The sequence below is a fragment of the Triturus cristatus genome, chromosome 7, assembly GCF_964204655.1.
Source record: "Triturus cristatus chromosome 7, aTriCri1.1, whole genome shotgun sequence".
Classification (NCBI taxonomy): domain Eukaryota; kingdom Metazoa; phylum Chordata; class Amphibia; order Caudata; family Salamandridae; genus Triturus; species Triturus cristatus.
In genome coordinates this window covers 169,808,295-169,834,799 of record NC_140590.1, presented here as the reverse complement: position 1 = coordinate 169,834,799, position 26,505 = coordinate 169,808,295, and the positions used below count along the sequence as shown (strand labels likewise).

Here is a 26,505-nt window from a genome sequence, read left to right as displayed (position 1 = left end):
TCTCAGTTTGATTGCCTGGGTGCTGTCTTCAGGAAAAGCAAAGTGTCTCCATTGTTTGTTGGGGAGAGCCCTTCTATTCTGGCTACATGGCCGACGGCACTTCAGGAGCGAGCGGTGAGCCGAGTGGAGGCAGATCTGAGCACAAAGGGGCCCAGCAGGTGTCACGGCAGCTCGCTGACATACAACTGTCTGCTCCTTTTCTACCAGCACCCAGTGCCCCGGGTGGTGGTCTCCATTGCTTGTGGGACCTACAAATAAGTGATGGGTCCAGAAGCCATGTCCTCTGCAGGGCCCCAACTGGGCCGCTTCAGTGCTGTGGGCTCTGCGTGGCGATTTCCTCTCAGCAGTCCAAGGCATTTCTCAGTCCAGTGGAACCCTCATGGGCCACCCACACCGTGCACTGCAACCGCCCTGTTATTGTACACCGAGCGGGGTCATTTGCTTCGGGTGTCAGCTATAGAAATGGGCAGGGTTGCTGAAGGAACCAAAAGTGAGTCATATTTTGCTCATCCGCTACCTTGGCCATGCGCCTGGGTGCATGCTATTTAAAAGTTAGACATGTAAAAGTTGAATGTTAACGTTGTCCTTGCTGTGAAAATGCCCCAAAAACAAGTTTGGCTCTTGCATAGGAAAGCATTAGGATGCAATAATACAATTCGTAATATTATCTTTGGCTAGGAAACAGCTACAGGTGGCCTTTTCTGCAATAGCCCAGCTGACCAGTTTCAATTGGACCTGTCCTGGACCCTGCTGCTGCATGAGTCTTGATCCCCAAGACCTGTCCCCACGGGCCTTGACCCTTGGCTGGTGACAAAGTGTACTCTTCCTGACTTTTCATTAAACCTGGGACTTAGAAGCTTTTTGACTTCAAAGGCCTCTGGGGCATCGGAAAAACTCTGCAAAGCCTATTTGTCAAAGGCATGTTGCCGCTGGGTCAAAGATTATCAGAGCTCCCACTCTGAGCTTTTCTGCAGCAGATAATCCTTTCAGGAAGACCTCTCGACAACGGTATCTAACCTCACAGAGCCCTGTCCAGCTACACCCTCCAGCCTTGCCCTGTTGACAAAATCTGAGCTCCAACGAAGTGACTATGTCAGAACGTAGAAATATATCAAAAATACAAAGGTGCCAAAAGCAGTCAGCTGGAGAGGGATTTTCTCTAAGCACCATATTCGAATTTCTCTCACCTAAAACGTTCCTACCAAAAGTCATTGGCTTCACTGAGACCTCGTCCATCCAGCAGCTATCTGATGATTTGGAGCCCTCTTCCCCACAGCATGCTGCCTTGCCCTTCTGATACTTTTTGTCTTACATATCAGAGACTAAGGGGTCTATTAGGATGGCCGCCGCCGGGCCGGCGGAGGCAACCTCCGGACCGGCGGCGGACATCCGCCTGCGATCGCAACCCTGAAAACCGCCGGTCCCATTAGCATGGCGGTGATGACCGCGGCGGTGAAAATCTCCGCATGCCACTTTTCCACCGGTACCAGTCCTCACGCATGCCTAGCGGGCGTAACTGGACCGCTACAATGATGCTGGTGCAGGGCCAGGCTCCGCCGGCATGATTATGATGCCGGCGGTAGCGAGCCTATCCGCGGCGGTGGAACCGCCATGAAAAGGCATACATAGAATGTATCCGGCGGCCGATTAAGGGCCTCCAATGTGTTGGGGGGATGTGTGGGTGCACTGAGGGGGTACCCTACATGTCCCTGTACCAGGTGGCGGTCACTGTTCAGTTACATGCATGACATACTCCTTTTCACACCGCGGCGGTGCTACTGGCAGCAGCAACCGCCGCAATGTTAATCATCAGAATCCAACCGCCGCGGTCGGATTTCGACTGCGGAGCATCCTAATTGGACCAGCGGGTATGCTGCGGTCCTTGCGGGTGGTCTTTTCCCACTACCATGGCGGTCGGGGAGAATTTCCGAATGCCATCCTAATAGATCCTTATGTCTGATGGTAAAACGACCAACTGGACCTGTCAGATTTCTATATTCGACCCGCATTCCTTTGTGCTCGTCCTTTACTTGAGCATAGGTACCGGTTATGCGCAGCCAGGTTAGCATGGTTGGCGCTTAATGCTTTGTGGAACGATTTTCAAATTTAAACTTCAAATTCACAACTCTGGTTTCCCTCATTGGATTTTTGTTGTTTTGATGTCATTTTATTTAATACAATTTACTCTGTGGCTCCACATTGGTTTGGGAATTTTCTTGTGTTGTGTTTTGATTTTACTACTGTTTGGTGCTACATAACTACTTTAAGCATTGCTTCTAAGTTAAGCCTATCTGCTCTCTGCCATATTTACCACTGAACTGAGCTTAGGTTAATTTAGTCACTTAACGGGTTCTCCCTGACAAGGGTTGTAAGTATTACTTTAGGTGGGAACTCATCCTGTCAACTAACTTCCCAATTTCTTACAGGGATGTTTGAATGTATTCTTTAGTCTGCCTGTAAGAACCACCAAGTAATGATTGTTAAGAAGCTTCATCACACTGCATATCAACATTTTTAAACACTCACCTATTGTGTATCAAGTTTATTAAGAGGAAAGGGGCTAGACACAAATCAGGAAAGATATGTACCCGTGTGTCAAACCTAACCCTTATTATAGTGGGACACAATTTGCTCTGCTACTCTAACCTTCCTCTCTACCACATGTCATGAGTCATAAAGAGAGGGACTTTAGATTATCAGGAGATGGGCCAATAGAGTGAGATTGCAAACACAGTGAGATTTCCTACTGGCAAATGACCAGATAATGTAAAGTTCAAGTGGATGTGTCAACTAAACACAGACCTCTAATGAGTAGAAAATACCTACCGGAATGTACTGCCCATTGTAAACACAGCCACAATTATCCATAGACACACAACGTTCTCCATCAAACATAAATCCAGCATCACATGAACAGCCCTCAAAGCACTGCCCACTGCACTTAGAGGATTCTGTTACGGAGGCACAGGTGCCATCACAGGTGCTTGTACAGATTTCATAGTGGCTCTTCGAAGGACAAGCAAGAGCTGCAAAGAGTAAAGGAAAAAGCTTGTTAAATAAGTTACAGTAAAATATGTGCGCTCAATGAGCCTGTCAAAGGAGATCTAGCATGGCCACAGTTTTTGTATATTTATATGTGTTTATATCCCACACACTTTGAAGATAGTTAACATCTCTATCAACAAATATCAAAGCAAATCTCAGTCACAAAGCATCCATCACAATTTGTCAAAAACATGATTTTGAATGCAGTCAAAAGCAAGTTAAACTCACCAATATGGCAACCATGGCACCAGAAAAAAGAACAGGGGCCCTATTACAGATAGGGCACACTTTTCCTGCTTGCGCCATGGTGCACCTTTTAATAGGTGCACCGTGTGTCAACACAAATAATATGCCCTATTATGAAGAATACACTGCCATTAGAGCAGCTGCGAACTTATGCTGCCCTTAGGGCAACGCATTTAAAGCCGCTCTGTGTTTCACTGTGCAGGTGGCAACCCATCTACAGTTAGAGATCTCCTTGCAGGCTGTGCAATGACTGCACCCGCCTACAAGGGAATGTACTGACTGATTTAGACAAACATATGGATAAAAAAAGACAAACGATGTATGCTAGGAACAATCTGACTGTCAAGGAACGAGAGGCACTTAAGGAGTTGATGGAAGATGACAGCATCACGATTTGTGAAGCAGACATTCTTTCCCAACTAGATGATAAAGAGTGTTATGAGCTACTCTCGTCCAACCCGATTGGGACACTCACAGAACATTTAAATAGACATTTAAAACAGTGGCACGGGTTGGGTTTACTGGATGAGGATGAGTTCTCTTACTTACGGGTTGACCGTCCCAGATACCTGTGCATTTACATGCTACCAAAAATACATAAGGACCTCCCTTTTCCTCCAGGGAGACCCATCATATCAGGAAATGATGGGCCTACCAAGAGGATTTCTGAATATGTGGACACATTTCAGAAACCGATGGTTAGTAACTTACCATCGTACATCCGTGACACCAAGCACATTCTGGGAATTCTTACAGATTTGAATTGTGGAGATATTATGACCTTATTCACCTTGGATGGCACGGCTCTGTACACCACTATACAGAGAGAAATTGGGTTACGTGCCATTAGAAAGATTCTCAACACCAGATCTGCTAGTGCATGGAACCATCCAGAGATGCTGATTAACATGATTGAGCTTATTTTGGATACAAACTTTTTTTTGTTCAAATATAAGTGGTACAGACAAAACAAGGAATGGCCATGGTCTCCAGATATTCTCCCTCTTATGCCAACCTCTTTATGGGTTGGTTCAAGGAGATGATGATCTGGGGTCCCATGGGCTCCAGATGGAATGACTCTATCCTTTATTGGGGCAAGTACATTGATGATTGCTTGATGATCTTGACAGGCACCACTGACAAACTCTTGTTTTTTTTTGAATACCTGAACAGCAACGAATAGAACATCAGATTTACTTTTGAATTCAGTACAACCAAGATTACTTTCCTAGATGTAGAGCTTTATGTCAGGGAGAACAAGATACACAGCAGACTTTTTCACAAAAAGACTGCTTGCAATGCTATACTGCATGCAATTAGTGCACACCCTGTGCACCAGATTAAGACCATCACGTTTGGGGAATTAATCCAGGCAAGACGTAATTGCAGTAATGACCCTAAATTTGAGGAGTGTAAGAAAGGGATGATGGCTCATTTCCGAATAAGAGGTTATGATAAACACACACTTTCCAGAGGTGAACAGAGAATTCACAAGATCAAAAGACAGGATACACTGAAGGAGTGGATCAAGACGGCCAAAAAAGATGAGAAGATATACATGGTGACCAATTATAATAATTGGTCCAGGGTGATAGTGCGTAGTTTAAACAGACATTGGCATATTTTGAGAGCAGATAGATCCTTATGTGGATCAATTACGAACAGGCCAGACAATACCTATTGAAGAGGTGTATCCCTTAGGAATCTATTGAGCCCAAGGTACCCTGGGATGAGACATCGAATGAGAATTGACTGACTCCTGGCACAATTGGGTTTTATGGATGTGGACACTGCAGTGCATGCAAGTGGGCGAGCAGTAAGAAGACACTTTTCAAGGGCTCAGGTGACAAAACATATAAGATTAGGTCCAATATTAACTGCTACACAAAATATGTTGTATACGTGATCAAGTGCAAATGCGGCAGAAAGTATGTGGGCAGCACCATAAGGACTCTACGTGAGAGAATATGGGAACACATGAGAGCGGTCAAACAAGGGGATATCAGGTATCCCATTGCTGCACACATAGCACAATGCCCAACACAGACCAGGAATAGGGTATTCACATTGACCAAGTCCTGAGGCACCCTAGAGGTGGCAACAGGGAATTGACTTTACGCAGGCGTGAAGCCTTTTGGATTCTCAGATTATGCAGCACAGAGACGGGGCTCAATATGGACCAGGAGCTTCATTACTTTCTGGGGAGATAAATGGTGTTCGTCATTACGTGTACATTATAACATGCCTGATCCGAAGAGGGTAGGTGCAGGTTACGTCACCTGCATATTCGTTTGCAACATTTTGCTTTGTGTTATCATCACACATATTGTTTTGGTTGCCTCTGTATTGTACTAACATAAGATATGTATGAGTTGGGTATGTCATTTGACATATGCGACCCCCTGTTAAATGCACTGTTAATTCCAGCCATTCGGTTCATATGTTGTTAAATACTGTTATCCTTGTACTTTGTCAAGGAGATGGAGAAACACAATGTATTTGAACATAGCTCTAATGAGGTTGTAGGATTTGCGATTGGGAGGCTTTAGGCTGAAGCTCGTCGATTTTAGGTTTTGCATGCCTAGAATTTGGAAGGTTTCATTCTTGATGAACTACTGTTTCAACACGCATTCGTGTGGATAGTTAGCAATGCGTATTTTCATGAACACTCTAGTCAATGGCGCCGTCTGATGATGTATCAGTCTATTAGACATGATTTGTGAGTCTGTTAGATTGTGATGACCAGTTCTGGTTATGAATCAATATTTTCTACCTAGCTTTAATGCACACACTCATATGTTGGAACTTTTACTTTTTAATATCACTAAAGAATTAATCTACGATTTGTGGACGCTTCGGATTTCATTGTAGCTATGCGATTCACAGATTGTGGTAATCAGGTTCTGTTAGTTTAAGCACGACTGTGGTCAGCCCGAAACGACTTATTGTCCATATGTAATTGACATTTTCACACTACAAGATGGCTGCCATGTTTAGGCAGAGTTAGTCCTCTTTCTATTATCATAGCTCCAGGCATATAAGAGTGGGAAACTCTCACTGCCGGCTCTCGTACTCGAGGACCGGACAGACTGATCTAGTTGTGGCTGTACTACGGCGCAGAGCGGTAAGTGTCTGGGCTTGCGAACAGAGTTTACAGTGCGGAAATTTGTTTTGTATTAAGGGATCTATTATTTGTGGGTCTTGCTCAAGCACCCTACAGTAACTAATAATTTTGGAAAGTGTATCAAAGTAAGCACTTATTTTCGGGGAAGCTGGTCACATCGTAGCTTTTTTCCTTTTCATTACAGGTGTGCTTTTACTGAAAATTATGGATTTGCTCACTTTGAAGAAAGGATACCAGACTCACTCGCAGTCTAAAGCGTGTGGGATGGAATTTTCACAACATGGAAAGTAGTTGGTGACATGATACATAAGGCTATTTTGGGAATATATTTGATTAAGAGGATCAATTTTGACAGGCTCTTAACTGTACTTTTTTGTTTACTTCCGCATAGGTTGCTACAAATTACATTGAAGGTATCCCCTTTAGTAGAAATATAACAAAGGTGATGCATGTAGTTGGCTAGATGGGTGAGATAGTGATCACCCCTTTTGGTCTTTGAGAGCTTTATTTATGTACTGACGGTAATGTGAGAAGGCAGTGACAAACACGGCCCAGGTGTCTATTTATGGTTTCGGTCATGTGTATTTGTGGCGTGGTCTAGATGCCCTTATACAGTTTGGGGTTTTGTGAGCTTTCTAATCATTAGGTTTTTCTCCATCACCTTGATTTAGAGCTTTTAAATATAAAATATTCTTGCACGCTTAGTTTATTTTATCTTCACATTGATGCTCACGAAGTCACTATCATTGACTATAGGCCCACCATGTGCATGCCTTTGCACTTGCACATTATGCCACGTTTATATCTGAATTAGCTTGTGCACACCAGTTTTTTTGTATGATGTCACAATGGCCATTGTTAATTTAATTTTTTGTTTACTGAGCCTTGAGAAAGTCGCAGGATGATTTCCCAGTTTGTGCGACGAAACACGTGTTGGCTGATCAGAAAGAAAAGAATAAAAGAAAGAGAAGATTTCTGAAACTGTGTTGATAATTTGTGTATACTTACATTGGCATTTAATATTACACTACAGACGTGTGCTGAGGATTTTGTGAATTTACATCATTATAGGTCAATATACATATCGAATCTTATACTTAATTTTGCTTCACTTTTTAGTCCAGGTTCTGTTTCAGCCAGTTCCTTAATGCATTATGGTACATATTGTTCTCTTTGTCTTCAGACCCTTCCTAGCTCTCGACCTGGTGGTGGTTTCCTGTTCACTAGATTTGTTCCTGTATCCTACAGTTATTTTGATCTCTTTGTATTTTATTTCTGGACCCTTCTCTAGATTTGTTCCAATCCTTACCTTCCCCAGGTCCCCTCTAGTTCAGCCTTCCCTTTATTGGTGGTTCTGGACTTTCCCTGCACCTGTTTTAGTCCTTGCACCTGACTTTCTCCCCACACCTGTACTCCTCCCCTGACCCTTAAGCTATTTCAGCCCTGTGAGCCTGTGAGGGCAGGTGCAGTACCTTGCAACTGACCACTGTTGAGTCTCCCTGTGACCTTGTTGGGTACCTGCTGCTATTATTAGAGGCTCGATCTTGGATTCTGTTTCCCTTTCCTCTGTACCCATTTTCCTGTTTTGGCTTTTTGTAGTGTCTGTTTCTGTCCTGAGTTAGCCTTTGATCATAGTCTCCTGTCTGCACTCTCCTTGATCTGTCCAGTCATATGCAGACTCCTTTCCCTGTGTTCCTGTTTGTCTGCATATGAGTTGCCTTGCCTTATTTGAGCATAGATCCTTCCTAGCCTTGTTTTCAGTATTTCATCTCTGTGTAGTCCAGTCCTGCTCCTGACCCTTATTCAAGTCCAATTTTTTCCTGAGCCAAGTTTCTATTTTAGTGTTCCTTGTCCTGTTCCCTGTTGTTGTGTCTTGTGGTTGTATGTTAGTTGTTATTGTTATAGCATCCAATGGTTCTAGTTAGATCCAAGGCTTGTGCCTCTGGCACAGAGAATTACCCAGAGCTCCTTCTCCATATGAGCTGCTGGGTATCTCCCCAAACTCTGTGGGACTAATTTGCTCATTGCATTCATATAAGATCTTTTCATCTCACAGATGGACCACTAGCCAAGGAGCAAACTATCCTTTTTGTAAATTGCCTCTCTTCTTTCCCTTTGTTGTGGAACTTGTGTTATCCTTTTTTTCCTTTACAGACTTTCAGTTTCCTAATCAAAGCCTGACCCTGCCTACTCCAATCCTCAGCCTCTGCGTGCCCTTTATTCCCAGCCTTCAGGTACTTTCTTATGTATGTTTTCCACCAGCACTGGAAATCCCGTCTTCCTTCAGAGAGCTCACGGTCCCTATATTCCAGTTCTGTCCCACACTCACCCTGCAAGAGCACTGACAGAGCTGGCTTGCCTTTGGGTGCGAATAAAGAATGTAATAAGTCTAGGAATCAAGTTTGACAGTGAACTTTCACTTGTAAATAGGTATCACCAATGATAACTACCTGTTCATCTTATCTACACTGCTAAGGAAAAGGACTCCAGAGCGTAATGAATATAGTGGAAAAGGGCCCATTTTCACTAATATAGGATCTAGACTCAGTTATGCTCATTCTTCATACAAATGTTACCGCAACTGTCTAATCAGAGGAACATAAGTCATTCAGAATGCTGCAGCTAGACTTTTACTAGGTTCTCCATTTTATGTCAATCCTGTTATATTCTTATGGGACTTCAATGGCTCTCTAAGAAAGAACTGGTCCAATTTAAAGCCATTTGAACGGTCTTTAGGGCATCGCATAGACATGTGCCTTGATTGACCAGAAAGCGGGAAGGAAATACAAACCTTTGAGAATATTAAATATTTCCTTAGCAGACCTTGTATCTCCTAAGATTAATTAAAAAAGACTGGGTGGATGCAGCTTCTCAGTCTACACTGTAAAACGTCTGAAAGCTCTTGCCGATAATCTCGATCAGTCTTTTTCCTGAGTTTAATTAGATGCTTTCTAAGGGCAAATTATTCACCTATCAACCTTAATTGATCTCAGTAAGAACATCTTTTGTTGGATCTCAACACCAAGAAACTTGTTGACTAAGAGTGCCTTCTAGCATAACACCATATGTGCAAATTGCCCAAATGCATCTTGTTTTTCCACTTGGCCTACTGGAGCTATTGCAGTTTGTTCACTGCTCCATATTTATCTACTTGCTCTACAACAAATTTCGCCGTCAATGTAAAGCCAGGGGATTTGTATGACTACCTCTCTACCAGTGCACACATTTACCATTCCATAAGAAAGGTCAGAGCGACTCTTCCTTAAATAAAAAATAAAACCCATGTTAGGACAGGCTTTACTTTATCATATCCATCAGTCATATATGACGCTGGCTAACTTCTACCCAAGCCATGGCGAAACTGTGCTTCCTGAGCCGATGGAGGTCACCCACACCACCGACAATCGAGGACGGGAGTACAGCCATGGCACTGATGGCCTCCCATGAACATCTCATTTACAAACTCAGCAACCATAAAAACACCTGGGGCCCATATCTGGCTTGAACTGGATGTGACCGTGACCATTCTGGCCTGGGGGCTATGCCCTCTTTTGACATCCTTTGGTAATGGAGGGTGGGTGTGTGTATCGCTAGGTAAAGAGTTTCTGAACGTTTCACACCCAAAAACCAATTCTACAGACATCTGATTTCTCCTTTTACACATGCAGCGCTGTAAATATCTGATGGTCCAATTCCATATCAGAGTATTTTCTACCTTAAATATTATGTCTAGCATTATGCAAAATGTAATTGTGTTTCCTTTTTTAATTTTTTTTAGTTTTTGTTTTGTTTTAATTGATATAGCACTCTATTGTGGATTTTATTGCTTTGAAAGGTCTGCTCAATCCACCTTCATTGTACAACTGTTACCAATAAAACAAAATGCAAAAAAATACAATAAACCCATTTGTAAAGCTCAAAGACTTCGCGTGAAAGATCTACCATTGGTGATCTCAGCAAACGGACTCTGAAAATTCTGCTAGAATAAAAGATGCCCTATATTTTTATAAGCTACTTTCCCAACTTCGCTACATTTAGTAGCAAGACTTGTATTTGACAAGATAAGGTTTGATCACATGACCTCAGTGCTGAAAGATCTCCACCAGCTTCGGACAGAAGTGACAATCAGTTTCAGATTACCTTATCATTTCCAAAGCAGTACATTGTCTGCAGCTGTCTGCAGCTGTCTTACATCACCACTTGTTTAAAGATCTCAAGTAGAAAGAAAATATTTTGAGCATAAACATCCTAAGACTGGAATCCATAAAACTGAAGCCCAAGTGACAAGTATGTCCATTTGCAATGCCTAAGCAATGAAACTCACTGATGGAAGACCTTAAGCATCTAGAGGATCTTATAAAATTGAATAACTAAACGGAAATACTCTTATTTAAGCATTCTTGTTTGCCCTTTCACTTTTTATTGCACCCCACTCTAACATTTAAATGGGAATATGTTTCTATACATCCCAGCTATCTAATAATTATCCAACTTTCTCCCAGAGTCCCTCCTCTAATCCCTCTTCCTTATCTTCGGGCTTTCCTGTCAATGTAATTGTTGTGTCATAATTTACTGTAAAGAGTAAAGCAGTGCTATATAAAAATCAAAATAAAATAAGAATGGATAGTCGATCTAAACCATTATTGGTCATTAACAAGATCTATGTATAACAACGTGAGTACAATTAGGAGCTTCATAAATAAGGTGGTAAAATGTTAGGATGAATTCCTCCTCTGCCTGCCATCTCTGGATCCATTCCTATGCGCAGTTATCAGAGGGTTTGACACCTATTGCTCCCTTTCAGGGTCCAAGGTCAATTGTCACACTTCGGTGGTACTGCCTATGGCCATGACAAGAAAAACAATGTGAATGCCTTACTTTTCCTCCAAATTGGAGGGTGAGTTGAGGGACTTATTCCTTCAAATTTATCGATAGTCTTGCCCAAAATATCCTTCCCCTCCTTGCACAAGTCAAAAACGGCACTAATAGATTAAATGATCAGAGGGCCTAATTTGTAGTCTGACGAACATGGTTCTCCACTGCAAATGTGTGGAGTACCCTGTCAACCAAGCTCTCAGTTTACATTCTCAATTTAGAGTTGAGCAAACTGTCAACTTCCTACCGGCAAAAGTGTCAACTGACTTCGGCAGTGGATACCTTGGTATTATGGCCCCATGAATATCAGACATTTATCTATGTTCCTCTGTGGAGCCGTCATGACAGGCGATCTTCAGAAGACACAGAGGAGATTGCCAGTCATGAAGTGACCTCTACATTTTGCAGGCTGCAGTCCACCAGGGCACCAGAGTGCAGGCACTCAGGGTCTAAATAAGATCCTTAGATTGGCAAAATAATTTCCATCAAAATTAAAATACCATCTTGTTCTTTGCTCCATTTTACAACAATCCCCATTTGGTTCTAGATTATTTTTTAATATGTTAACAAGTGGGATTATTTATGATGATTCCTGATCTGCCCAAAGCTCTGGAAGGTCACACATTATTTAACTTTTACTTGTTCTATGTTGCTGCTCAGCTCAGAATAGTAGAGGAACACCAATTCCCTAATTCCTCTACACAATGGATCTCCATTGACTATGGCATGTTCAACATACAGAATATGTCAGCATCTTACGTTTTCCTTTCGACTGAAGTGGTCCTACTGTTCAGAAACATGCAGCTAAATATTTCCTGGCAATTCATGGAATTCATCGGTACCATATTTAGGAATAAGTGTACTCATTTACATATCAGGCAATCATGCAATACTATCTGACCCATGATTGATTTATTTGCCACTACTTACGACAGAAAGTTGCAGACCTCCAGGGCAGGACCTTTGAACCCGAAGCCTGGCATGCTGCTGCATATGCTTGAAGGTTCTTACAGAGAAGATCTGTCTGGTCTGTCACAGAGCAAAGATCATAGACGCAGAAGTTCATGTAATCAGTGGGGTTGACCTGAGCATGGCACAATCTAAATGGTCCAGATGGATCTTTGATCATTCCACATGACAAGCTGCTGCTGTACAGCTGGGTGTTTGCAGCACTACAGGTGGGACAGTTATTGCCACAGCCCCGAACGCAGTTAGCTTCATTCAAATCTACTTGCCAAGCTGCTCCAAAATCATCCACAAGACTGGCTCGCACTCCATTGGGCATTTGGAAGTCATCATTTCGGTCACCGTTAAAATTCCCACAGAGGCCACGCATCTGTCCTTTCAAGGTACTTGGAACCTCCACCCGAATGTAATACATTGCATCATAGAGAACTTTCAGGCCAAAGTTAGTCCAAATAACAATGTTGTTTCCTTCTTGGTTGATTTGGATGTCCCTTGGTGACAGTTTCAGTGGTAGTGCATAGAAGAGATCATTGACCTGAAAGACAGAAATGCAGTTTTACTTCTGAGGTGGATAATTGGGCTTAACAATACTACTGTAACTCAGTTCTGTGCACTTTTGCGGGAGGTACGATTTGAAGTCAAGTTATGATGTATTCACAATTTGCGCATTATTCTGTCTATTGCATCCATTGGTTGCATTTTTGCATGGTAGACTAAGACACATTGGACATTGGGTCCTCATCTCACTCTCTACAATCATGACTACAGAATGAAAATTATTCCTAATGTTGTCTTTATGATCATCTAAAAGGAGTGTGTCATGGCAGGAAATGTTGTTTTACCTCACCTAAGCTGTGGACATCCTTAGGAATTCAAGTCCATCTTTAACCGAAATTTAAGTTCATCTTTAAAGAATTTTAATTGCATTATCCTAGAATATTTTTCACACAAATAACTCAACTCTGAGGTCTCTTCGGTCTGCATGAACCTTATGGTGTCCCTGTTTGGTGACAACATGGACCTCCTGCTGGCAATACATGACTCCATTTAGAACCCACTTATGGAAATTGACTTTATGCTGACCCATATAAACCTCATTTGCCTCATCCATTGGTCTTCACATTCTTCATAGTGCAGCAGAATCTAATCAGCGAATTGCATAAGCCTGTTGCAGTGCAGCAGAGAGTTTCATAATTGTGGCTTTTTTAATCGCTGGATATGTTGGTGAGGTGGATAACCTTTTTTAAAATTCAGATGTAATATTGGTACAGCAGCATCTGTAGAATGTTGTGCTGTATAAACACACTGCATATGCATATATCCAGCTGAATACATATTAGCTTGTAGATTTCTGTACCCTTTAAAAACACCATTATATTTTGATCATAAAACAGGAACCAAGAGCAGGCATTTTATTTTATATGCTGTGAGAAAGTGAATGATTAATTTGGGTGGATTGTAGTCCACCACAAGTAACAAAGTCACTATCTAATTAGGTCCAGTTAAAGGTTTCAGTAATTAAAAGCTAGGCTCTACCCTGGTAGCTATGGCACATAGCAGACAGGCTTACCTTCGAGAAATTGTGTAAATTATTTAGAAATGCGAAAACTGTTAATTGGTCAAAAACACAACTCTCCAATTTATAAAAATCGACAAAAATTGAATATACAAAATGATACCAAAACAACAAAAATATAGTAGACATACATTTAAAAGGATTTAGATACAAATAGTGCTAATAGGCATTAAGCAACAATGCGGGTCACCTGGTCGCTGAGTATGGGACTTAGTAGTGTTTTCTGGTCAACTGTGATGGTGCGCGTGTTAGACACGCCAACCAGGTTCGACCTGGTTGAAAGATTTACCTTAGGTCTCTGAAATGGAAGTCAACATCTGTAAGTGGGACAAGGCAGCTGGCTTTAAGCAAGACGATTTTCACAAGGTTGGACAGCCGTTGGATGAGGTCCTGGTGAAGCTGCTTTGGCAGGAAAAGCTCAGAGCAGAACAATTCTAATTTCATGCCCATGGAAGTTTTCTAGCTGGCCAGATACTTCTGGTGCCTTTACCCAGTCAAGATTCTTACTTTCAGACTTAATCTGTTTTTTGTAGTTCAGGATCCTCTATAGGGGCAAGGCTGTAGTGTTTATCTGGGGAAAGCTCCACAAGGCTGTAAGAATCTAAACAGGCAATGTGTAGGTATGCTGCCACCATTGTTGTTGCTGGACCCCACCTGCAGGGCTCTAATATCCAGCTGTCTGAGGTTAAGCTCATGGTCCATGTTCTTGTCCTCCGTGGCCAGCTTCTTCTCTTCTAAAGCTTGCTCCTTCTCAAGCTTAGCAAGGACAGTGGTCTGTTCCTTGTCCTTCTCTATCTTGGCACGCTCTAGCTTTAGTTTTCTCTCCTCCAGTGCTTAATGTGCGCTGGTGGTTTCCGGTGCATAGCACCAGCTCTTATTTAACAGGGCTGCGGCTATTTAATTTTACTCCCCTATGGGATGGGCTCAGTAATTATTAAAAATAAATGTACCTACCTGTCCTACTTTGGTCTGGATGCATGTCTGCCTGCCTGGTATGTCTCCAGAGGATGGCCCACCAAGGTCCAGGCATGATGACTGCATCAGGTTAGGGATGTCAGTAGTGTGCACACCTGCCTTTCAAAGGGGCATGCCATTCCCATTGGTTAATTATTGTTTGGGGTGGGCTGATGGGTGAGCTGGGGGTGAAGCAGGCTGGGTACTGGAAAATTCAGGTCTCGGGAAGAATTTTATTCAACATTGGAGTAATTAAAAGTTCAGAGCTTACTGTTTTACCAACTTGCATGCACTGAGCATGCACTGAACTGAATCCAGCTGAAGCAGTGCATAAATGATTCATTTTGGCTTTTGCATGCTGATGCTTGTTGCCTGGGCCCACCTAAAGACAGCACTTTCACTGTCAGACCTCGCCTCAGTGTGCACAGCACTGCAGTACTGTACCCATGTCCAATGTGCTGCATGAGCCTGGCAATGGCAGCAATCCAAGGAGCAACTGGGTGGCACTAGAAGGCACGGCAGGCCAAACTGAACTTTAGATGCCCACCTGGCTTGTTTGTAGTGAACAAAAGATTAGAGCACAGCAGTGGTGCATCGATGGGTGGTCTTCAGGGTGGGGCAGTGCGGGTGTGTGACTGTATTTTGTCAAGAGCAGCCTAAACTACACGTCTGGTAGAATTTGCCAGCTGGCTAATAATTTTTGGGAGTCAGCTGTGTGCACCTTGTTATACATACAGGTTAAATTTACAACTGATTGCTCACATGTTCCTTAACTTATAGGATATGGATGCACCCTCAAGTTTGCGTCGAGGTTGAGGTGGTATTGATTACCTGACATTACGGGTAAGCAATAAACAGATGCACTCTCTACATTATTAGCCTAATGAGATTTTGGATAAACCATCTGATATCCTTGATTTGTTGTCCACTACATCCTTTAAATAAAACTGTTCCCTTGGAAATTTGTCTTATTCATTGTTCGAGTGCCGTAATAACTTAATTGATGTCTGTCTTTTGACATCTTATTTCTTTACTGGTTTACATCACTACCAGTTGAGACCTGTCACAGTGACGATTCACTATCTCACTTTTTTGGTGAATGAAATGTAGCGACGTACGCATTTCAACCCACTTTTATTTTTTTCACTTTGGTCCTGATGAAAGCTGCTACACCTAAATGGAGGGTATCAGGCAGACACATATTGATGTCCACTTATCTATGATAGGTTTAATTCCCTCCTAGCTTATCTCCTGTTTTAGCTCTAACCTATGCACGCTCCGATAAAACTCTTTTGGCTTACCCTAGATTTAGTTTTATCTCACTTACACCTACCTTTCTTTCTCTTCCTCACCACAACCTGCTTAACTATTGGTTTTAGGGGACCCCTTTCTGAAAAACTGAAAACATCCCTGAACTCCTCCCTCTCACAGATGGGGTTGTTGTCCGCATTGCGACTAGGTTTGCAATGCTAGGAGGGTTATCTGTGATGACGCATGCCACCTACGGGTGGGTGAGGGCAATCGTCCTGTAAAAGGAACACTTCAGAACTCTATTTCTTTATCTTTCTATGTAGACGTAGGGGCCTTGTGTGTTTTGATACTACTACTAGTGACAGTCGCTATAATATATAAATCACATTACATCTTGTTCTCTGCGGTAAGGCTGGTACCGTGCTGCTGTATACAGGGGTGGGGGCTGCACAAGACTTGAGCCGCTATCCCCTGACTCATAGATTCTGATGGGTCAGCATAGTACTGCCATCTTTCAGCTGACAAGTGGTAATGGTTAGGCCTGAACGAAGTGTGTGTAATTCATTATCTAAGACTGCTCGAAAGATAGCGTATTGTGTTACTGGCTTGCACCACTAACTGTGTCCAACTTGCTGATCAAAATTTCATATTCTTCTTGAGAGGAGATCCAATCCTTTCATGTTTCAGACACTGATACAATTAGATTGACTGAGTGAAGCAATTAGTACCTACTTTATCAGTCATTTAAGAGAACAGTTATTTATTAACCATAATATTTCAAGCTTGCTATTTCAAGTGAAAAACATCAGAGATTACATTCTAATTGAACCACAAGGGAAAGTTAGGCATCACTTTTTTTGCCTAACTGTCACTCCGGTGATCACTGTCACTTTAAATATTCCGATCATTAAATACGTGCATGAATAGTTTCCAGAACATTGAAATGAACTCACATATGATTACAGAAAGTAGAAGTAACCCATAATGAAAGAAGAGAGGTTGATATGAACCTAAATAGCAAATGCACATCATGGATCCTCACCTTGCAACCGTGTACTGTGTGATGTTGTTAAAGACGGTATTGCATCTGCGAGCCTGTGGTGTCGGCCCTGAGAGTGCATTGCAATTATGCATAGGCACCATGTCTATCAAAGCAGTTGACTCTTCCCCAGCCCACTGACCTTTTTGAACACTGTCTGTCTGGAACATAGCATAATGATATCAACAGTGGCGTGGCTCGTGTGGCACCAACTTATTAGTATGATTTGCTGCCCACTGCACTGCTGGGCGATCCTTTTTTCTTGGTAGCACTTGGGCCCTTGACCCCTTGCTGCATCACTGGACTGGAACGCTCTTTGCAGATACTGGGGCATATTTACATGAAAATGGTGCTGTGCGGTGCTGCAAGCAATTTTGATGCACTTAACTGGCTCATTTTCAAAACACAGAGATGCACCATATTAACAAGAATGCGGTGCATCCCTGTGCTCACCCGTATGCCGGTACTAAAATAAGCTGCCGAGCGTCAACGCAGGCACCCTTGCACCATGGTGCAAGGGTGGGTGCATTGCAAGAATGATTGTGTATGTGCAGGAAGGGACACCTTCCTGCACAAAAACCATCATTATCAATAACATTCCATACATATGAAAGATGACACAGCTACTCCTCTCTGATCAGAAATTACCACGTAAAAGTGTATTAAGGAATTCCTAATGCTTACCTATGAGAGAAGTAGGTCTCACAGTTGTGAAAAACAAAATAGGATGTTTGTCACTACTAGGACATGCCAAACATAAAAGTACATGTCCTAACTTTTACCTACATGGCACCTTGCTCTTAGGGTTTACTTAAGGCCTATCTTAGGGGTGACTTATTTGTGACTTGGGGGTGACTTATATTAGGGGAGAAGAGTTGGCCTAACGGCTAGGTCGGTCGAACTCGAATCTGGGGAACCGGGTTCGAGTCTCGGCAATGACGCTGAACATCCTGTGATTGTGGGCAAATCACTTAATCTCCCCGTGCCTAACAAAAAATGATAACTGTGTCCTCATGTAACGCAACTGGTGCTATGTAAAGCGCTCTGATACCCGATACCGGGTCAAGTACGCTCTATATAAAACTCCGTAAAAAACAAAACAAAAAAAAGGGAGTTTAAGGCTTGGCAAGTAGTTTTAAATGCCAGGTCAAAGTAGCAGTATACTGCACACACCGGTACTGAAGCGGCAGGCCTGAGACAAGTTTGAAAAGCTACACCTCTGGGTGGACCAATTAGTGCTGCAGCCCACTAGTAGCATTTGAAGTACAGGCCCTGGGTATATGGTATACCACTTTACAAGGGTCTTACAAGTAAATGAAATATGCCAATTGGGTATACACCAATGTCACCATGTTTAGGGGAGGAGAACGTGCACTGTAGCACTGGTCATCAGTGGTAAACTGCTCAGAGTCCTAAGGTTAACAAGCAGAATCAGCAAAAACAGGAGGTTAAAAGCAAAAAGTCTGGGAAAAGACCACTCTAAGGATGACAAGTCTAACATCATGTCCTCTGTTTCTTAACTGCTCATTGTCCCTGACAGTCTTTCTACAATACACCTCAGGGGTGGGTGACAGCTACACTTTGCGCATTCCCTCTAGATAGCCACAACACAGGAAGGATCGATGTATCTGAGTACCCATCTACATACATCTGATTTCTGATGGCCTTGCCTGGGCAGGACAGAGGGAAGGGGCTAACACTTTACTTGAATAGGTAGTGTCCTATCCCCACAAAAAAACTGATAACCCCCACAGATAGCCTGGCAGACAGGACTGGATTGAAAGGGACACCTGTGCACTTCAGAGAGTTCTTTTGAAGTCACCCGCACATGAAAGGCACTTTTGGGTATAAGTACTGGGTCTCTGATCCTCTAAAACCAGACACTACTGGACTTGAAACTGAACCCTTCCAGAATAACTGCTGGGTTGCCTAAAGGACCCAACTGGACTCCTGATCTGGAAGGCTTGCTCTTCTGTTTGTTGCCCTGCTGCCTGCTAGTCCCTGACTCTGCTAAAGGAGATGTGGACTCTCTCTTCATGCCAAGTGATCTCCAAGGACTTGTTGACTTGCCTCCTGTTGCTACATAAACAGGGATATCAATGTCTCTACCTCTGCTCCTGTGCCTGTCCCACTGGAAGTGGCCCAGATACTGGCCACGAGGATTTTGACGCATTTCCTGTCTGCGTGTAGCAGAACCGGTGCATCGACCCAGTTACGGGAGTAAAATCAGTGCATCACCTCAGAACCAGCGATTTTCCTCCTGAGATCGATGCATTAAAGTGTGTATCGCTACTGCTGCAGCTTGAGGAGATTGATGCACCCCCTCAACTGCGTGGCAGAATCTGGTGCATTGCTCGACGTCTTTCCACTCCAGTGCCTGCCTTCGGAACTGACGTATCACCTTCACCGCATGGAGAAGATCGATGTATCCTGCACTTGCATGCTTCAACATCAACACATCTTGCTGTTTGCTACCAGGAAATGTACTTTGTTTACCTGGGCCTGCGAGGCTTCTGTAGCCAGCAGTGGCTCTATCATGGTCAGCCCGAACTTTGTCTTTGCCTTGGGCCAGCACAACCTGAACTGACCATTTTAGTGCTACATGCTTCTACGCACTTGACTGCATTCATTCTTTTGAAATCCAACACTTCAACTGCTATAAATTGGATTTTTGTTGTTTTAGTCATATTTTGGTCAGAATATAATAATATATTTTTCTTACCTTTGTGGAGTCCGTTTGTGGTGTATTCATTGTGTTAGGGTGTATGTGTGTGTTGCACAAAGACTTTACACACTGCCTCTTTCGATAAGCCCTACTGCTCTGTGCCAAACTACCAGAGGGGGAGCGCAGGCTATTTTTCAGTGTGTTCCAGCTTACCCTGACTAAAGTGGTGGTTCCTGCCTGGCCTGGGTTCATAACTCAGCCAACCAGGAATCCCTTTTCTAACAGCTGGCGACACGTTTTACTACTAATATGAAAAGATGTATCTTTTGACTAGCAAGGATTTGTTATGCATTCCAGCTACAATGGGTTTGCCATGAGTTTATGACTATCATACTCTCTTTTCTGCCGACAGATAGCTCAAAAGTGCAGTGGACAAGCTGCAGCTCCAGTACGCCAAAAATATGTGTTGAGGCTTTCATTTAATTCAATGTACTTTCAATTAGAAAGCTTTGAGGTCGCGGGCACTGCTGGGCAAACAGGGTCCCTTAGAGTCTGCCTTCATGCAGGTTTTACTGCTGGCATGGCATGGCTGGAATGATGTTCAGTTGATAAGAAGATAATGTAGATTTGATGGTTTTCAAAAGATAATACATAGTTTTAACTACAATACAGATGCAATTCTTCAGGGTTAATTCATGATTTCTCTGGGCAGCAATTCCCTCTGGTTTCTAGTACCATCTCTACATCCTGGTGTTCTAGGCAACTTTCTAGAGCGGATAGATTTCCCAGTAAAAGCAGGTGCAAGTTTCCATGTGGCCCAGGCCAGGATAGCACCACCTCAAGATCTGAAACAAAGTACTGGAAAAGGAAAGTTCAAGACAGAGGGAGGAACTAGTGTACTAATGCTCCCATAAGTACCAGAAAGTACTCTTGCAGCAGGCAGGGTGTCGAAATTGTTCTTGATCCAAGTCATGTGCTAATAATCCAAGCAAATACAGTTATAAAGGGAAAACTCACGTAGTTGGTAAAAGGTCATAGTCTACTGTATAAATATTTCAGAAACTTTTCATTGCTCCTCCTGTTTTCAGCTTCTATCCTGGGTCACTGACCAATGCCATATTTTACTCATCCCTCTCCCTATCAAGATTGTGGAAGGTAGTGTTAACAATCAGATGGCATTTTTGGGGATGGTCATTCTTTTTAGGATTTTTCTCAGGCCTGAGTTTTGTTCTGGCCAAAGAACGAAGTCGGTATTAACATACTCTCCAGATAATCTCTAACTTTCTGTTGATGTGGACAAATCATCAACATTTGTTATTCTGGACCTCTCTGCCGCTTTCCACACTATCTCTTTCCTCTCACATCAGTCTGCTATTATGTTGAATTCGGGATGAGAGATGTTGGCTGAAGTAGGTGTCAGAGATTGTGGACATAATGACTCCAGGTATTTTCCCTGACCAGAGACTGACAACATAATAGTAAAGTTCACCAATACAATTATGACACACATCTATGTTTGAAAGTCTCTTCTACAGACTCACATCCAATGCCTTGAACACATTCTGCACCTAAGTGTGACCTGAATACTAAGCAGCTGCCTTAAGCTTAATCCCACCGAAACAGAGTTCCTACTATTCACTCAGGATAACAAGAAATAGCTAGTCCAAGCCTGGTTCAACAACATGAACATTGATGAGTCTGAACCTCAAGTTTCACCCACTTCTTAGTCTCTCACATTCAACATGGACACCGATTTCACCTTCAAAGAACATCACCAAGAGACCTGGACTGGTACCACTTCCATCTCCCTAAGAAAATTAAAGCATTCTTCTCTGAAAGCAACTTTAGAACACCTGTTTAAGCCTTCATACTCTTGTATCTGATTGGTGGAAATGGCTTACTTGTCTGTTTCCAAGTTTCCATACTGCCCGGCTTTAATACTTCCTACTTACTGTAGCATGCCTCATTGGCCCCATGAGAAAATATAACCACAGCCCCACAATGGCGATGGAACTTCACCAACTGCCTTTTCCAGACTGCACCATCTTTAAAACAGGTACATCTACCTACCTGGCTGGCAAGCTCAAGGTAGCAGACCTTCTTCATCTATACACTCCTCATCTGGAAGGATACCCCCTTGTCCATCAGGACTGCCCCAATCCTGCTTCAATTTAGGAGAGCTTTGAAGAGTCACCTTTTTAAAGAACACTACATCATGATGCAGTAACAATCCACAAACCCTCTACTGCTCCTACCACGTTTACTGTATCTTTGCTTGTGACCATGAAGTGAATCCCACTGCATTTAGGTTTTGTTCACATTCTATAAATACCACATACGTGTGCAGGGCAGTGGCAGGTAGTGACGTAAGAAGAGCATAGGAGTGATGAGATCAAATTGTGAGTGCCGCAATTCTGGCAGCTTTTAAGGGAGAGTTTTGCATGGAGTTCGAAAATAATGCTGCTACCTCCATCTAGTCTGGATGACAAACATGAGCTTGAGCAATGTAGTCAGTACTGGGTAGCAAAGGCTTAACTCACTGAAGGATTGAGAGCGGATCGGATGAAGCAGTTTGCTTTATGTGCAGGTTGAAATTCAGGGAGCAACCAAGACTAATGCCCAGAGGATTAACTTAGAAGGAAAGAGTTAGGGTGAGACCAGGAGTTAGTGGCCGTGAAACTGAGGAATGAGGTTACAGATGGAGCAGAGGTGGGAGAGAAGATCAGAGGGACCTCTGATTTAGTTGATTAAGGGTTTTGAAAGTGAGGGAGAACAACCGCGGATCCAGATTGGTGTCATCTGTACACTGGTGGCTGGATATGCGGATGGATACACCTGGACCAAGAACTCCATCTATAGTAGTACACGTTGAAAAAAGATCCCTTTTCACAGGGATGAGGTCATACCTATGAAAGATTGAACATAATGAACATAATTGAACATAATGATAGCTATGGCATCATTACCATGAACTATGGACTTCACCGTAGCTTAAACTCTGGTTGAAGGACTTCACTCCGTCTATTTAGTCTGAATGCAACAGAGTGGATTTACATTAAAGGTGTGCAAAGTTTTTTGTATTTTTTTAACCAACAAAGACTTGCAAAGTTCTTTATTTTGGAAATTCATGAAGTCCACGAATTACGTTTAAGTTTGCATTTGTAATTGCAGATTTCTTCTACGCATTAAGAATTTAATTTTTTTACTGAATAGCGAGATAATCTTCATTTTAGTCCAACCCATACATTATGGGACATGTATACAGTTTTCTACAAGTTTCCTTTTCGCAGAATTTCGACTTGCAAACTGTCACCATATGTTGTCCCAATTTTCACAAAAATGTGGGAAAATTTAAAACTTTGCAAATTCATGAAAAGCTTTACCATAGCCTTTTATTCCTTTCTTCAGCATCACTTTCATGGAAATAAAATACTGAACATTCTAATGATGATGTTAGTTGAACATTGAATGCCGCAGCTTTCTTCTACAGACAGCACCACAAAACATCGAAAGTCAGACAGGACAAATTATTAGTTGCATGTAAAAACTTTTTCCCGTTGCCCAAATGCAATTTTTTCTTGAAATTGCTTCAAAACAAGCATGTAATATGCAAAACAATAATACCAAGTATGATTCCCTTGTCCAATAAAGCATTTATGGGGTCTGGTAAAAAAAAAAGTAAATTACTCAGCCTTCAGCCTCGTGGTCATTTTGTCACGATAACGCCTTGAATTGCATATAACTGGACCATATTCCACATCATCCATATGTGCTACGGACTACCCCCAATCAAAGCAAAGCTTTAATGTTTCAGTTTTTATCAAGATACGATTTTTTTTTTATCTGTGGCCAAGCTAAGGACACAATGTTATTTTTATCTTTAATTTCATACTTTATTTTCATTTTTATTCAGTTTCTATTCTCATTTTCAATGTCTCATTTATGTTTGATCTGATTATATGCAATCATTGATAAGAACTGTTAATATGAATTATTGTGAGTAATTATAACGGTTGTGTTTTTATACGAATGCTGTTCATACAGATGTTTATTGCAATGTACAAAACAGTTTTGGATACAATACTGTAAACAATTTGAGATATAGGTATTTTTAATAAAATAACAATATACCCTACCTTCGTGGTGCTATAATCTTTAGAATTCTTATCTTTGGTTCAGTGTACATTGTGTATGATTTTATCATAGGAGTTTTTTTAATAAACCCAAAAGGGAAGTTTTTTAATCTTGAATACAAGTTAAGGACAATATAGGCCAGTACTAGATCTTGAGGATAAGACATGAGTATTGATACAAGGTTCTTAATCTCACCTTCACTTTCCAGCGTATCCCTCTGTCCAGAGTTATGTTGTACCTGTCCACAGTTACCGTCACCGTCTTGGCCACTGACGCGCTGCTCGTTCCGTATCTTTCATTCTTCACCGTCACCGAGAAGTTTGGAACCAGTGGGAGTTTGCTCTGGAGTTGCGCCAATACGTACGTGCACGTACCCTGGAATTCGAATGTCCAGCCGTCAAATGACCGAAAGTGGGGGTCTCCGGTAGCAACACACTGGGCCACTTCCGCAGGGTAGCAACCGCGGACGCCATTGGCTACTTTGCAGAGCTCATTAGCGCTGCAGAAATTTGCCTGACAATCCAGTGCTCCATTTTTGTTGCAACTGCAACGTAACTCACAGGCATCACCCAGGTAGAAATTCCGCCCCGCTGGGTAGTATGTGTCGTTGTGCATGCAGCCACAATCTGAAATGGGCACACACGTGTCGCCGTTCAAGAGGAATCCCCTGTCACAGAAACAACCTTCAGTACATGGGGCGTCGCAGCTGGCATGGGAGGGGAGTCCAGAGCAGGTCACCGGACAACCACTCCCGCACTGCTCATAGTGGGCATTTTGGGGGCATACCTTTGCTGAAAAAGATTAAAAACAGCATGCATTCATCTGAGAACCATTTAATAACAATAAACACATACATTTGTTTTGTTAGGATTCTAAAGCTGTGTGCTCAGCTCATAGATGCGTGCTACGTCACTCTCTCAACACAATAGAACGAGTGAGTAAAATGATGGAATGCTATACCTTGAGTCCGGTTCATCATCGTGAATCCCCCGCCTTGGCAGCTACGGCGGGGGTGAGGCTCTCTATCAGCCTCTTCTATCTGCAGTTCGGCAGTAAAAAAAACTCCTAGTTAACACTATGAAGGGATACAGTGTCAGTGAAGGAGCAAACAAGAGCAAGCATGAAAGAAAGATGGGAAAAGAGAAAAGAGAAAGAGGGAAGGAATACTGAATGGATAGGTTGGTGGACAGGTGAAAGGATGGCAGAGTAAATGGATGGATGGGTGGACGGATAGATAGGTGGTTGGAGCTGTGAAAAGATGGCAGAGAAAATGGATGGATGGGTTAATAGATCAGTGGATGGACAGGTGAAAGGATGGCAGAGTAATGGGATGGAAAGGTGGATGGACACGTGAACGGATGGTAAATTAAAGGGTTGAATAAATAGGTGAATGGACAGGTGAAAGGATGGCAGAGTAAATGGAAGGATGGGTGGGTGGGTGGATGGATAGATAGGTGGTTGAGGCGGTGAAAAGATTCCTGTGTAAATGGATGGATGGATGAATTGATGGATGGGTTAATGGATCAGTGGATGGACTGATGAAAGGATGGCAGAGTAAAAGGATTGACAGGTGAAAGGATGGTAAAGTAAATGGATGGATAAATAGGTGAATGGGCAGGTGAGAGGTTGGCAGAATAAAGAGGTGGAGAGATGAAGTGACAGAATGGATGTATGAGTGAAAGGATGGAAGGCACAGTGGCCAGATGGATGGCAGAATGGATGGATGGCAGTGTGGATGGATTGACGGAATGGAGAAAGATTCAATGATGGATGAAAAAATCAATGCATATAAGAATGTAAAGGTGAAATAATGGATGGAAGGGGGGAAGTATGACTAGATAGATGCTTGGATGGAAGAAACAGAGGAAGCTCTTTTTTTGGAGGGTTATGCTGATTTGCTTTACTTGCTTTGTGTCATCAGAGCATTTATTTCAAAGTGGGAGTACTTTAATTTTCTGGCTATTTGGTTGCCTTGAAGTCACTTAAGAATGATCATTCTCACTGCACCTTATGTGAAACACTGTTGTTGTCTCCTAAGTTTATGATTTTCTCCAATGTGGGCTAATTGAAGGGACATTTTTGAGAGCATTTGTTGCAATGAAAGCCACCTCATACAGTATGTATGTGTTGTAAATTTGCAGGGCCACACCACAACCTTTGCCTTCTGCTGATTAACTAATTTTTATGTTGGATCTGGGACTGTGCACATGACCCCTTCTAATTAATGGTAAAGTGCTTGGACCTGGCTCTTTTTGGGAATGGGTATGTAAGTGGTTGTGTGGGAGTACTGGTATGGGTGAGTGAGTGGCTGTGTTGAGAGGCTGTATGGGTGAGTGATTGGATGTGTGAGTGGATATATGGGTGACTATTTATATAAGTAACTTCATAGGTGTGTGGTTATACAAGTGCCTTCTATGCGTGAGTGAGTGGGTTTCTGAGCGGCTTTATGGATGAGTGAGTGGATGTGTGAGTACTTGTATGGGTCTGGGAATGGGTATGTGAGTGGTTGTGTGGGTATGTGAGTGGGTGTATGAGAGGTTGAATAGGGTGTGCCTTGGTGTGTGAGCGCTTTTGTGTATGATGTCATCAGTGATGTCATTGACCATGTCATGAGTGATGTAATATGGGAG

General features: G+C 42.6%; 1 protein-coding gene across 1 annotated transcript in view; it reads right to left on the bottom strand.

Annotated features, from left to right (window-relative positions):
- LOC146809140 (IgGFc-binding protein-like) overlaps positions 1–26,505 on the bottom strand; it is a 129,372-nt gene that overhangs the window by 26,890 nt on the left and 75,977 nt on the right. Inside the window, exons 11-13 of the mRNA XM_085614830.1 lie at positions 24,071–24,666; positions 12,221–12,791; positions 2,827–3,026 (exon numbers count right to left, since the gene is read on the bottom strand). Coding sequence (XP_085470956.1) covers positions 2,827–3,026; positions 12,221–12,791; positions 24,071–24,666 — 1,367 coding nt within the window. The remainder of the gene's footprint in view (positions 1–2,826; positions 3,027–12,220; positions 12,792–24,070; positions 24,667–26,505) is intronic.